Below are 14,919 nucleotides of genomic sequence, written 5' to 3'. Positions count from 1 at the left end.
AGCACGTTCAGTATCAAATTCCTTATGTATTTAAATGGGAGAGCAATTGCCCATCAAAAGCGTGGGGACGCAACAGTCGTGCTGCCTACTACAATACCTTTCGTTGACCAGGCCCATTCTGGAACTCCCGAAACGTACATCAGCGATGCAGTATCCCGCGCACCAGTGAAGTCTAAAAAGCGCGGGAATATGTCCATGCGCAACATAATGCGCAGACAACGGAAACAGCGGCTGGTAGGAGGTGCCTAAATAGTAACGTCAGATGCTAGACTCGCTCAGAAGGTTTACGTTACGGCACAATCAAAGCGGGCTTTAGACAGTGTAGCCTTTCCCCTTTACTGCATCTTAACTAACCAACCACACGGCGACCATTCTGCCAGGTGTGCGTGTATGTTAATAGCAAGAGTACATAATATGAGGAGACCTGTGTCGAATTTTCATGGCGTTCAAAATAAACACAAGTCCTCTCTCCCCTTTATTTTTTTCTTCTGTATCCAATCTCTCAGCAGCGGTCTGAAAAGATACAACAGCGAGGAAGAAGGAAAGCGCAGAGGGGGGTAGAAGAGAGGAAAGTGGAGGGAGGATAGAACAGGTGGTAAAAAATAAGATAGCAAGAGAATGATGGAACGCTTCTCGTAATCTTTCTTTCCCAAATGAGAAATGCTTGTTTTCCCATGCTTGCAGGGTAAGCAGGTCAGAAATTCCTGAGATGTTCCTCCCTGCCTCGCCTACTCATCACTTACCACCCCCCTAAATTCCACCATTTCTAAATTGTCTTGAGATGGCGCCACTGGGGAGAAAAATCCTCTGCGAGGGAAATTTTTGAAGAAGAGTGGGAAAACCGGGAAATTTTTCCAATGTAAAAAGGGATTTTTTGCCTCATCTGTGGGAATTTTTACGAAACGAACTGGCTGGGGACGTGAGAGCGCTATCTTCAAACGATGCATCCCCCACCCACCCCCTGACACGCCTAGCATCCAGGTATGGCCACCCACCGCATGAATCCTCAACAACCAACGAAGTGATTTTTTTGGTTCTTTTTGTTCTTTCACGACTGTTAGGGAAAACTACCAGTAATTTACTTGAGTGCCTTTTTTTTCTCCCGTCTTTTTATGTCTGCGCTTTTCATGCTTTGTTTTACAACGCGCCTCATTATAATAAATGGCATTCTGTTTAACATGGAGAGACCATTAAACGCGTTTCATCAATGAGCCAACAGGTGGCTCTGAAGTCCCTTTCAGGATTCTTCACGGTGCCTCGAATGTGAAGATATCCCATTGTTGATCTGCGTGTGGATGCAAATTGGAATTGCATTTCGATTGACAGGCGACCGATATAGAGAGATCTCTGTGTGACAGTGGCGATGCCACAGTGGGGGAACGGGAATTTATTTCCATCCTTTTAGCACCCATTTATCCTCTTTTAGCATATTTTATCTTTGTTTTTGTGCCTAATTTTCGTTAAAAGAAAAGGGAGGAAAGCATTACAGTGATAATAGGAAATACAAGAGTGGAAAAGTAGCGTAAAGGAGATGTAAGAACCGATGAATATGATTAAGACACGGTAAAATTAACTTTAAAGTCATCATATTTTGTTCTTTCCATATTTTTCGTTTCTTACTCATCTGTACAGAGGTAACATAGGCTCGATATGGAATGCTATTCCATATTTCAACCTCCAATGGTATTCCATATTATGAACCTGGCAATCTTTTTTTCTTCATATCCACAAAGGTTGGTCCTGACCAACGACAGAGTAATTGAAATCTGACAATGCCTACACTACAACCCTTTACCTTTATATCAAAATAACCCTTATTGCGTTTATATTACAGTAGGAAAAGAAACATAAAAACAACTCAAATCCGATAAATTCAACAGCAAATTTCACAAAAGATATTCCACCTATTATACATATGTTTCACAACAGGCTGAATAGCTATGCCCTACTGTACAACTTGGTCATTATTTCCCACCTCCCACTTTGTTATAGTGCCATACAGGAGAAATTTCCTGCCATTCCATATTACAAACCTATTCCATATTTAGATACTTTCCTCTACCGTTGTTTCGGCTAATCTGTTTATTTCTTTTTCTCGCCGCACACACTGCCATCTTTTGGTAAAATGTGAAGTTAATTATTTCTTTGATCGTGTATAGGTCCAATGTTTCAAGATTTGGAAGGTTGTTCAACGTTTTTCAATTGTCGATTTTGTTTGGTCACGAATGCTCTGTTTCAATGACAATTGAATCATGTGCGGACGGCTTTAGTCTATCGCTGCATGACGTGGTCTGATCGATACAAACCTCAGAATAAAGTGTACTAAGTCCCCCCATGTTGGAATGCATTGCACTATTATTATGATGAGGTTTATTCTCCCACTGAACCGGCATTGGCCATCTTCATTAGAGCCCAACAGAAGATGTTTTTTGTGCGGTCAAGGCCAAACTTATTTTGTTCGCAGGGAGGGTATAAACAATGCAGGGCGAAGGAATGTCCAATGGAAGATTTAAATACCTCTAACACACTACTTTATTTAATGATATTTCATTTTTAACGGTCATGAAAGGAGTCTAAGGATATGGTAACAGTAAATCATGCCTCTTACACGTGAGATGATTTGTCTTCTGGTACGCTAATAAATTACCCATAAGGCGATGCTACAATCCATGGACTACACTGTTCGGCGCAGTGGGATTGGCCAGGTTAATTAATATGTTTGAATCCTGAAATCTTAGCTGGAAACGCCTCATCCTCTCTTATACATGGTAGCAGTCGTTGGGGCAGTGTTGCCAACGACTGAGATGAAAATATCCCTTTCAGCTGGAAAATATTTCCCACTCGTTTGTGGTTTTCAGGAAATTTGAAGTTGCTTATATGTTGGGCATACGGGATATTGAATGTACAGGGTGGTCACAAAGTGCTTGACAGTTTGTGTGTACACAATAGTGACCTCAGTATTCGGCAGCTATTGGTTGTCTTCTACTTGAATATTTTTAAAGGTGCAGATGCTGCCATCTAGTGGCCCTTTTTAAGGCATTAGACGCACTATATTGGAGGAGTCAGGGCAGAGGGATGGGGTGAAACACAATTTCTTCTGGGTGATAAAGCAACATTGGCTTTACTATGGAAATTTTCCAGTTCAGAAAAGCAGTGGTTCCGCGTTCAAATCCCAGCCGGAGCATGACTGTTCTCTGTAAGTGTCCCTTCGTCACTGTCACTATATCATCACTCATCCTCATCGTCGCGATTAGCCAAAAGTGACAGAAAAAGCGAAGTAAAACAACCTAATTCAGTCACCCGTGTAGAAAAGGAAATGATCGATTGAATTAGGTTATTTAATGTCGATTTTCTGCCATTTTTTACTAATCGCGACGATGAGAGCGAGTGATGATATGGTGAAAATTGATGAAGAGACTCAACAAAAAAAATATCCATGCCTAGGCCTGGATTCGAATCTAGAACCCTGGTTTCGAAGTGCACTGTGCTAACCACTCCGTCACAGAGGGATTTTAGAGGGATATTTTGAGTTATTTCCTTCTTCTTGTAACACTGTACGGTAACATTCGAAATTCTTGGCTCGGTACCTCGGTCCCCCACTTCGAGCCAAGGAGCTGCCGCCCCCCGTACCCCTCCTGTGGCTTATTTACTGGGCGGGCCTGCAGAGGATCGGTTGTTCGCCGCCTTCCATTTAAAATTCCTATAGCACAAGGTGCCCACTACTAGCGCAAAGCGACAGCAGACAATAAATTAGGCAACGTCGCGTAATATATCAAATGTGCGCATGTGCTGCCCCTAGCGACGGACAAGTGAACCGTTATCGTGTTGGAATGTGTGTTTCCCTGAGGCATGATATCCCACAGGTGCGGCGGCACTCGACCCCCAATAAACACCTCGCAATTTTTTTCCTACTTTTACGCCTCCGGGTCCAGTCGCGGCGTGATGCTTCGTGTATGATGATGAGCTGTGAACTACCGGAAATTCGGCGCACATGGAAAACTGCGTTGGAAAACTTTAATGGGATTTTTATGCGATACTTTATATTATGTATTTACATGCACATACTTTTCTATCTATTTCTCTTTTATCTTGTCATCCTGTTCCTCTCTCTCTCTCTCTTTTGTTGCACTACGTCGCATTGCTACTACTCTTGGCTAATTGTGACTATGAGGATGCGTGATGCTGAGATCGAAGTGATGATTTGACACTCGCTGAGAACACTCATGCCCAGGTCGGGGTTCGAACAGAAGAACTTAGGCGAGATTGAAAGTTGACAACTTAACGCTCTCTCTCTGTTTGTGTGTGTGTGTGCGCGCGTTTCATCTTCTTTCTCTTCAGTTGATGCAATCATGGGGTCCCTGGTTCAGTGAGGGGCACATTGTACAGTGGTTAGCATCCCACTTCAGACTGTAGGTCCAGTTACGATTGTCCTATCTGTGCATAAAATGGATTAACAAGAAAAAACAATTCAATTCTTCCGTTTTTGTATATTTCCTTCTGTGTCGTATGTAATTAGACAACTATTTCTGCTCGCATGTTCCTTCTTTGCTCTTAATTTTCTCCCAAATCCTATTTCTCTAATCCTCTGTCTTGTCCTTTATCTCATTCTACCACTCTTTCGCTCCTCGTGTGTGTCTTCCTCTCCTTTTCCTCTGTAGTTCTGTTTCTTATTACACCCTTTACTCTTTCTTTGTCGGTTGTCTCCGTGGCTGTTTTCTCTATCTCCTCCTTATTCTCTACTACACTTCACACACTTTATGATCTGTTGCCCTTCCATTACAATACTTCATTAGATCTGGAGGAAAGTACTATTTTTTATTTCTTAGCAGCAAGTATTTATTTTTCTAATCGTCAGTTACTATTAAACGGATTTGCACTTTTATTTTCTCTTCTCAGTTCCCATTCTCCGTGTCTGGACGTTTCTAATATGCTTCTTACTTCGAGATCATCTCTGTACTACTCACATTGCTTTTGGTTTCAATCCTCTTGGTTCCGTGTTCGTGGGTCCTGGGTTCGAATCCGGGTCTGTTCCTTCATCCATACCATCAGTTATCCTCATCTTCGCGATTATCGAAACGTAGCAGAAAAGCGAAGTAAAATAAACCAATCCTTCTAATCTTCCTGGTGCAACAATTAATCTAACATTTTGTATGGTAAATAAAAGCTATTGAAGACTTGTTAAAGTCACTAGACATGTGGAAACTTGAAAAATTAATTATTGTATTTTTTCAGTTTCAGGATCCCCTGCCGCCTGCACTAATGAAGGGGAGGAGGTGCCGCTGGAATCTATAATCCAAACGTACCCGTCATGCATCACCTGCATTTGTAAGGTAAGATTCTTTTATTTCTTTCTTTAATCTTTTATTGGAAGACCACGTGCGTGGACTTGTGTACGTGTATGGTGCATCAGGAATACAAAGTAGAGCGTGGCACACGGGGAAGGAATATGTATAGTCCTCTTGCTTCCAAAACCAGCCTTGTTCTCTAGCTACTCACCAGAGGCAGCAGAAGGGTACCCGATAGCGGGAAATGTCGATAAAACTGTATTTCTGGAGTGCTCTGGACAAGCGCATATATATTTCGTGAGAAATATGCAGTTATGGCAACACACGAGGACGGCCTTTCCATCTTCATCTCACGAACCAATGGGAACTGTGATGCATTCGAGGATGATGTCGTGCGTGACCTAGTCTTCGGTGCGCGCTGTATAGTAACGTGACCTTGAACCGTGACGTGTACTGCGGGAAGGTCCACCTGCTGGAGGGATGGTTTCAGTTTTGGTGACAAACGACCTCCTGCATTTCCCCTATGTTGATCCCCAAAATGAGCAAAGCACCCTTCCCTAGCTAGGAATATCTACTTCCAACACTGAGCGGGGGTTGTAGAGTAAGATTTCATATCTTGCCTTCAGTCATAATAACTCATATATTATCTTTTCTTATTATTTTTTTGTTTGCAAATTGATTTTAAAATACTTTGACGTTGTTCTCAAGTTTAGACTTGAAACTGGGTTTTGACTTGCTTTCTCTCCATAAACATCTATCACTTTGTTAAAGAACAATTCTTGTCTTTCTATACTTTTTCACGATACACAAATACCAAAGGCCACTTAACCTGCTGTCTTTCATGGCACACCTCGTCCATGTTTGCACGCTACAATTTCACCATTCGAATTATGTTTTTCCTGATATTTCAGGGGCAATTGCCCCCTGCCCCGCCCTCTGCGGGTGCCCTTGCCACCAGAAACAATAATTATCGCAGCAGTAACAATAACATCACATCATCATCAAAAACAGAACAGTGATAAAAGCAACACGACAATAACAGAACAAGAATATTAGCAAGAAAGCAGCTGCAATAACATCCACAACACCAACAGAAGTAGCAACAATTATCGCAACGGCAACAATAACATCCGCAACAGCAGCAGAAACAGAACAATGTTAAAGCAAAACAATAGAATCCACGACAATAGTAGTGACAACAATATAACAAGAAAGCAGCTACAATAACATCCACAACACCAACAGAAGTAACACCAATTATCGCAGCGGCAACAGAGCAGAAACAGAACAATGTTAAAGTAACAACAATAGAATCCACGACAATAGTAGTGACAACAATATAACAAGAAAGCAGCTACAATAACATCCACACCAACAGAAGTAACACCAATTATCGCAGCGACAACAATAACATCCGCAACAGCAGCAGAAACAGAACAATGTTAAAGTATCAACAATAGAATCCACGACAATAGTAGTGACAACAATATAACAAGAAAGCAGCTGCAATAACATCCACAACACCAACAGAAGTAACACCAATTATCGCAGCGGCACCAGAGCAGAAACAGAACAATGTTAAAGTAACAACAATAGAATCCACGACAATAATAGTGATAATTAACTAGAAAGCAACGGCAGAACATTCCAATATGTAAATCCTCATTTTTGCCAGTTTCTGCCTACTATCTACGACGCTGAACCAGATATATCCGGTTTGCTTTACTTATCAGTTCCCTATTCCCCTCCGTTTTATATGGCATTATATATTTATTTATTTACATTCTAACCTCGGACCGTGAGGTTGGATGTTTTGGGCCTTGGACGAAAAAAAAAATGGCACAAGAGGTCAATGAGTTAATTGCTTGAGATTTCATCCGTCTCTTTTTCTCTCTTGTGACGTAATCAAGAGGTCTCGGAAGTCCATTGACTTAAACGGAAGGGCTCAGAGCCAGATGCTAATTGGGATTGTTTATATGGACGCAGGGAGCACGTGCGACACATTGCGGGCATCCGCTGCTAAGCTCCTTCGTTTAGCGGACGAATCAAAACATTAAGAACGAAAAATGAAGAGAAAGCATCTTTCTTTGTCCCCTTTATCTCGCACAGCTGCGTTTTGCACATGCGCTAGATGTTTTGTTTGGCTTATCTCAGGAACTATTAAGAACTACAGGGTGGATCGAAAGTCGCCGAAATATAATTTAGTCAACAAAATGAAAACTTTTGAGCACTGGGGGGGGGAATGAGGATGCTACAACCCCCTCCGAAATTTTGAGAAAGAATTCGGAAAACCGGAGTGGTAAATTCAACCCTCCCCAGTCCCCCTAAAATGGCCCTCATTGCCATTTTTGAGAGTGGAAAGAACTAAATATACGAAATATCATTGTGTATGCCGCCCCCCCAGAAAGCAGCTATGTACGTGTTATCCACCTTTACAATCCCAGCCTCTCTCGAGAAAAATCCTGCGTACCCCGGTGCTTTGGAGTGATCTTTGCTGTGTCAGTAACTTCCCCCTAATTCGTTAGCGACTGTAAATGTTTATCACTCACTCTTTTAGTGCATGATTCCCCTCCTTTGAAAGCCCATTTATTCTCTTTTAAAGCTCTGTGTCATTTATCAAGTGCTTACTCACTTTTAACACATTTCGTCTGTTTTATTGCATTTCATCCCCCATTTATTGTGTTTTGACTTTTTTTAGTTTGGTTTTAATTCCACTTTATACACCGGTAGCCTAATTGGGAGTGGACCTACAGTTTAAAGTGAGACCCGAACCACTAGCGCCTCCACCGGGTATCGAACCGGGATCCCTTGATTACAAAGCGACGACGTTAGCACTACGCCATCGGGGAGGCCCCATGTTTGAGTTCTCTTTTTATGCTTGTATCTGAGTTCTCTTTTTATGCTTGTATCATCTGCTAGTGCCTGTTAACCATCTTGTAGCTTCTTTTACTTCATTTTTAGTGTATTTGTTCTGTTCTTAATTACCTATTTACAATAGTTTACTATTAATCTAAATCTTTTAGTGGAAATTTTCCCCTTGAAGTATTGTATTTATCTTTTAACGTCCATATCACTTATTTCTGCCATATTTATCCTTTTTCAGCGTAGTTTGTGCTACTTTTTAATTCTTTCTTTGCGTGTTTACCATTTCAACTTCCCACCTTTCAACTCCGTCTCCCTTAAGCCTAGCTACCTTGCCTCTGTAACTTTACTTGTTTTTTTTAACAGTTGTATTCATCTTTTCATGACTCCTTGGTCACACACCGAGACATGTCACCATGTACTAATGCTGTAAACTAAGTTCCAGTCAAGCGTTTCGGACATTTTAACGTTGAACCTTGCAACTAATTAAAAAGTGAGGTTGGCAACATTGCGCCACTTCATTAATCTCGATGGATGGCTGTTTATGGGGTAACTATTCACTACGTCGCAAGTCCCCATTCAGTGAACCTCGTTCTTGTCTAGCTTCCACCTTCTGGCTCGGATGTTTAATTTTGCTGCTATTGTTTCGTCCCGGCCCGGCCTCAGCGGCTTATGATTGATGCTGTTTGCGGAGGAATGTGGCGGTGGGATGCATGATCTTCTCCGCCCACCCCGAGGAGATTTCTCCCAGGAGCACGGAGAAGGTCGGCGGGAGGATTCCACAGCCTTCAAGGTTGCACGGCGGTGACCAGAATTGTGGATTGGAAATTCGGTAATTGAATTGTTCGCTGGGGCTGAGAAGTGGCGTGCAAAAAATTTTGGACTACTTTTTTGGTAGTCAGTCCTCATGTTGCCACCTTTTCCTGCCTTTGACTTTTTTTTAGGGATACCGAGACAAGGGAAGGAGGCTATGATCCCCACCGACCCCCCTTGGGTACGTCACTGTGGCTAAGCTAGTAGGTGGAAGAAACAATAAGGCTCCTATATATCTATTTTCAAGCACCTCGCTTCTGAACTAACTTCTTAAACAACTATTCCTGTTTTGCCTCTTTACTTTCCCCCTTACATGACGCCTTGTAATCAAGGAGTCCCGGGTTCGATACCCGGTTTAGGCACATAGTGGTTCGGATCCCACTTTAAACTGTAGGTCCAGTCCCGATTAGCCATACTATGCATAAAGTGGACTTTAAACACCAACTCAATAAATCAATCAATTGTGTATCTTTCCTTTTGTGTGTTCTCACTTGTTATTTTTGTGTCTTTTTCTTGTTATATGTCCTTTTTTTTTGTTATATGTCTTTTTTTTTTGTTATATGTCTTTAGTATGTGGTATAAGTAAGTATCCATTGGGCTTAGATGGCAGAACAGACGCAGGCTGAACCTCGATCTTCAACCAAAAAATAATTGAATTGAATTTAAATTAGTTGAGATTGTTGATTCTGCATAAGTAGACTAGCCTATTTGCTGTCATTGCGCCTAATGTATGTTTATAGTTACCATAGTTCCCGATATAATGTCGATAGCTACTAGTTAGGCTCGCATTAGCAAATAGTTGAAGGCACTGCTTGGTTGGCACTGAAGTACACTTCGATATAATTCATAGGCATAATTTTCAATCACTCAAGATGTAACAGTGTGTAACCTTGGAAAGTTTATCCAGAAATAGATGTTTTCAGTTCGACTTTCTCGCTTCCTATACAATAAACTGGGACAATGTCCCCAGTTCGATTTTCTCGTTTTCTAATAGGAACTGTATTCAGTTCGAAAGCCTCACTAAAAGAAACTATATTCAGTTCTAATGCTCAGTTCCTTAAAAAAGCTGTATTCAGTTCGGGTTCCTCTTCTTCATTTCCTAAAAGGAATTATATAGGGTCAGTTCGAGCGTCTCACTTTCTATAAAGAACTGTATGCAGTTGAAGCGCCTCGCTTTCTAAAAGAAATGAAACTATACCCACTTCAAACGCCTCATTCAGTTCGAGCGTCTCACGTCCTAAACGGAACTGCATTCGGTTATTGTGTCCTATTTCCTAAAAGAAACTGAATTCAATTCCAATGCCTTAACCCTTCAAAGAGAACTACGTATATTCAGTTCAAGCTCCTCGCTTAATAAAAGGAACTATATTCAGTTCGAGCGCTTCATTTCTTAAAAGGAACGATATTCAGTTTCAGCGTTTCACTTCTTAAAGAGAACTGTATTCAGTTGGAGTGCCTCACTTTCTCAAATAAACTATATCCAGTTCGAGCGTCTCACGTTCTCAAAAAAATGTATTCAGTTTGAGTGCCTTACTTCCTAGAAGGAACTGTGTTCGTTCGGAACCCTTCGCTCCTAAAAAGGAACTTATTTATTCAGTTTGAGCGCCTCGCTTGCTAAAATACACTGTGTATACGGTAGCAGTGCCTCACTTCCTGAAAGGAAATATATTCAGTTCTAGCATCTCACGTTCTGTTCAAGTGTCTCACTTCGTAAAAGGGACTACAATTGTAGCAGCTTACGTCCTAAACACCTGTATTCTGTTCGAATGAGCCACTTCCTAAGAAGAGCCATATTCAGTTTGGACGCCTCACATCCTAAAATGAAACTTAAACACTTCGAAATTAGAATTCTTAAGATAGCATGATTTGTGAAAATCTTGAACAATTAGCATTGTGTGAATATTTTTCAATGGTGAAATTTCCTGAGTTCCGCAGAGATTACTTTCAGTGATTTTTCATCTGAAAAGCAGGGGGAGGGTTGGGGGGCTCGATATGAGCAAGCAGAACGTATGAGAGGACGATTTAGTTGCTCATGGTTGAATAAGTACATCCTTTTCAAAATAAAGTAGTTTTGGCCAGCCGTGCATTTTCAGCCTCGGACAAAACTGTCAACACGATCCTCTCGCACAAAGTTAAACAAGATGAAACGAAAAAGAAGAAGAAGAAAAGAAACTCGCCACCCACTGAAATCGATCCTTGTGCACAGCAGAAAGGCGCCTGGGATTTTTATCGCTGTCCAAAAGCATCCATTGAAAAGTTTTTATTTTAACCTTCTCACACAGACTAAGCAAAGTTTCAGAACATGGAGTATAGGATTATAATGACAGCGGAAACGAAAGAAGAGGAATATCGTGGAAAAGGGAAAAGAGAATGGGAGTTTTCTTAAAGGGCCGGAAGACGGCTGGAGACTAACACAGAAAGTGTAGCAAGAATTCCCTCGAAGAAAACTAAAGTTTCCCTTTTTATAGAAATCACTGTAAAAATATCCTTAATATTTTTAATTTAAAAAAATATATTTTAATAACTCGGAGAATATCGCTCCACAATGCCATAGGAGGCTTTAGTCGTTGTCAAATATGTAATATTATGGGCAAATGGGTGGGTAAGAAATTGGATTATAATAATCAAAGTACAAGTTATATGATTTATGTTACTTGGCTTTTCTACCACTTCCACATACGGTAAAGGTAGAGTTCTCCATGCGCATTGAAAAATGTCACGAGGGTACATATGGGCAGGATGTGGGTGTAGGGCGCCACACATTCTCGATCTGTCATTATCGGAGGCGATGTGATCAGCACCACGCTCCGACGACCCCCCAGAGTTGCCTCCAGGAACCCATTCATTTGATTGTTGTTGATGTTTTTATTGGTTTGCTTTATTTTACTTCGCTTTTGTGCCACTTTTGGCTAATTTGCGAAGATAGGGATGAGTGATGATATGATGAAATTTATAAACTCATAAACATCCATGCCCAGGCCGGGATTCGAACCCGGGACCCCTGGCGTCGTAGCACTCTGACACGGGGGCTGGCTCATTCATTTGAGGCTGGGTGAATATGCAGGGATAAGGCCGGGAAAGGTCCGTCCTTATATCAGCCATCCCGCGTGGCAGTCAAGAGTTCTAATGGCTAGACAACCGCGGCTACAAGGATGAGTGATGAAAATGATGAATGGAAACTCACAAAGAACTCCCATGGCCAGGCCAGGATTCGAACCCGGGAACCCTGTCTCATAGCGTGCTTTGCTAACCACTCCTCTACGGCTATAAGTAATATGGACTTGATCATTCGCCCGCTATTGTTTATTTATAAACGTGAAAACCTCTTAATTCTGCCTACAATGTGCCTGTAGAAACAACGCTAAAAGATGTCGAGGTGATTTGAAATAAAAAGTCAAGCTATAAATAGTCTTCCCCACTTGTTTCTTCCTGCAAAGGCACCACTGAATAATAAAACACACCGTAAACACTTTTTCATTTGCACGACTGCAAGGAATCTTTACTAAATTTTTTTCCACCAAGGGAATTTTTTCTATCAAGAGGGAAATTTTGATATAAAGTTTTCGTTGAAAAGGGAAATTTTCATGCCCAGAGGGAAATTTCCCATCACCTAACCTCAATTCTACATCCAAACTTCTCATGTACTGTGCGGGAACGGGGGAGAAAGGGGGGGATCGAACTCGCCCCCTCTCCATTCCACCCACACAATCACCTACCATCCCACGCATAGAATCTCCCACGCGAAGTTCCCAGCCAAAAAAGCAATCTGCTGAAAGACCCGCAAGAAGGATTTTTGTGGCCTGGTTTTAATGTCCTTTGGTTGCGCGCGCAAACACTCCCCCCCCCTTCCCCCCATCTCTTCCCCAACAGCGCTGTTTTTCTTTCTTTTACGGGATTCATTTTTCATGAGATCAGGCGATGAAACGACTTACTTCCCAGTTTGCTGGAATGCGGCATTTTCGCTGGAGTCCGCCTCCTCCAGGCGATTCCAGTGGTCCCGACCTGCTGTCTTCATGTACGCCCACGCCCGGAGAGCAATAAACAAAACGCGGAACCTCGGTCTGTAACACCCGCTCTCCGATCGCTGGGACGGCTATTCGCCACTCCGTTCGCTGTTCTAAGTGCTAGAAATGCTCTCAGTTCATGTCAGTTACTGTCTCAAAATCAGCATAGGCGTGCGCAGACCCTCTGATTTAGGGGGAAGAAAAGGCTTTGATGAAAGTTCAATCAGAGAAAGAAAAACCTCATTCCATCTCACGGTTTTATTGCGCTGATGTGTGTGGAACAAGGGTGCATGTAGTGTGTGCCCGAACTGGCTGAAAATAACTGTATTAGAAGAATTTCAAATGCCGTGGCACCAATTTTCCTTGTCACCTTGTTTACTCCCCCCCCCCTCGTGGTTCAGAGACTAATTTACATATGAACATGTTTTCGTAGAGAATATGCAAAACAATGTGCGTAGTTGCCCCCATTTTTTGGCACTGGCCTCTTAATGCTAAGCTTTGTATACAAAGAAAAAGTAAACGTTCCTTGCCCCCCCCCCCCCATTTGTCACCCAATCGCCGCTACCGGTTTCCAATGTATGGGCAATTTATTCTGCAAGCACAAAAATACTTAATTTTTTAAAGAGCAGTATTACGGGGCGGGGCAACTGCCCCCCGTGCGCACGCATATGAAAACAAGTGATGAAATCAGTGCTGATCCTAGGTAGGAGGAATCCTCTTCGGAAATAGAAAGGTCCACCGACAATGTCAATATTCTGTTGAAGCATTCGGACCATAGCTAAGAAATGTCCAAATAATGATCCAATTTAAATATCGTCCGTTTTGATATGTACAATAGAATTCCATTTCATTGAACGTCAACAATGGTCACGTGGAAAGCGGCAGGGCTTCAATTGTTGTAACGAATTTCAATTTCTTGAAGCTATTTTAACGGGAAAATGGCTGGATTTAACACTGTCCAAAACCCACAGGCATTACGACAGTGGCAGGAGTTTATCCAGAATTTTTCATCTGGAATCGGGGAGTGTAGGGGTTAATTTAGAGTCAAAATGACCAAAATTTGGCTTGATTTGATTCTTGTTATTTAGCATCGCTTTTCTACAACTCTTTTCTAATCGCGACTATTAGGATGAGTATATATGAAATTGATGAAGGGACACCATCCCCAGGCTGGGATTTGAATCCGGGAACCCTGGCGTCGTAGGGCATGGGGGTCGGCCCTCCAAAATTTGGGCCTTTGTGAACAATCTTAGGAACTGCATTGAAAAATTCGATGGAGAGGGATGCACGAGATTGTGTCCGCTCCTTCTGGGATGCTGGCACGCTCCTTTGCCTATCTATCGCCACCCGTTTGTAATGACGGTACACTTAGGATATTTCCAATTTTTACATTTATACGCCCAATTTTCGTGCCTTTGACGTTTAAAACCTAGGTATGAAGATTTTACTACTCGGACCATTTTGCCATATTTTAATTAAATCTCTGTCTCGGTAAAAAAAACAAAAAAAACATGCATTGTAAACCCTTTAGCAGGCCAACGAAGCTCGGAACTCACAGCCAATATAATCAATCCTCTGTAGTGTTGTTGTCCTTAATCTCGCAATTGTTTCGTCTCACTGGTGGGACGAGTTGTGTGCTGGAACTCCCTGCCTCACCAGTGACGGTTCCAGGTGGCTTGGGTACCCTTTGCGACTGTTCCTTCATCAATGTCATCAATCTCATCGTTACAATTACCTTCAAGGAAAAGAAAATGGACGTAACATAACATTGCAAAAATAAACACAACTGTAACGTACATATGTACTGTAAACGTTGGAGATTGATTTAGAAATACCTGGACAATCTGGAGAAGTCGGAAAATTAATGGGAACCCTGCAATTAAAAGCAGTACTACACTGTTTGGGACGAGTCGTCAACAAGACTTATGGCGGGTTAAGTTACTTTGACAACTTTG

The 14,919-nt window shown here is 41.9% G+C and overlaps 1 protein-coding gene across 2 annotated transcripts in view; it reads left to right on the top strand.

Moving 5' to 3' along the window:
• The window catches only part of cv-2 (crosveinless 2-secreting protein), a 128,950-nt gene that overhangs the window by 76,541 nt on the left and 37,490 nt on the right, over positions 1–14,919 (top strand). For both annotated transcript variants that reach the window (XR_014442324.1, XM_083130348.1), the window contains exon 3: positions 5,233–5,330. Coding sequence is in view for 1 of the 2 variants with exons in the window: in XM_083130348.1 (XP_082986474.1) it covers positions 5,233–5,330 (98 nt within the window). In the remaining variant the exon portion in view is untranslated. The remainder of the gene's footprint in view (positions 1–5,232; positions 5,331–14,919) is intronic.

This window comes from Lepisma saccharinum, chromosome 1 (assembly GCF_977018435.1).
Source record: "Lepisma saccharinum chromosome 1, izLepSacc3.1, whole genome shotgun sequence".
Lineage (NCBI taxonomy): Eukaryota > Metazoa > Arthropoda > Insecta > Zygentoma > Lepismatidae > Lepisma > Lepisma saccharinum.
The sequence above is the reverse complement of the archived record's forward strand: the minus strand, read 5'-3'. Positions and strand labels throughout refer to the sequence as shown.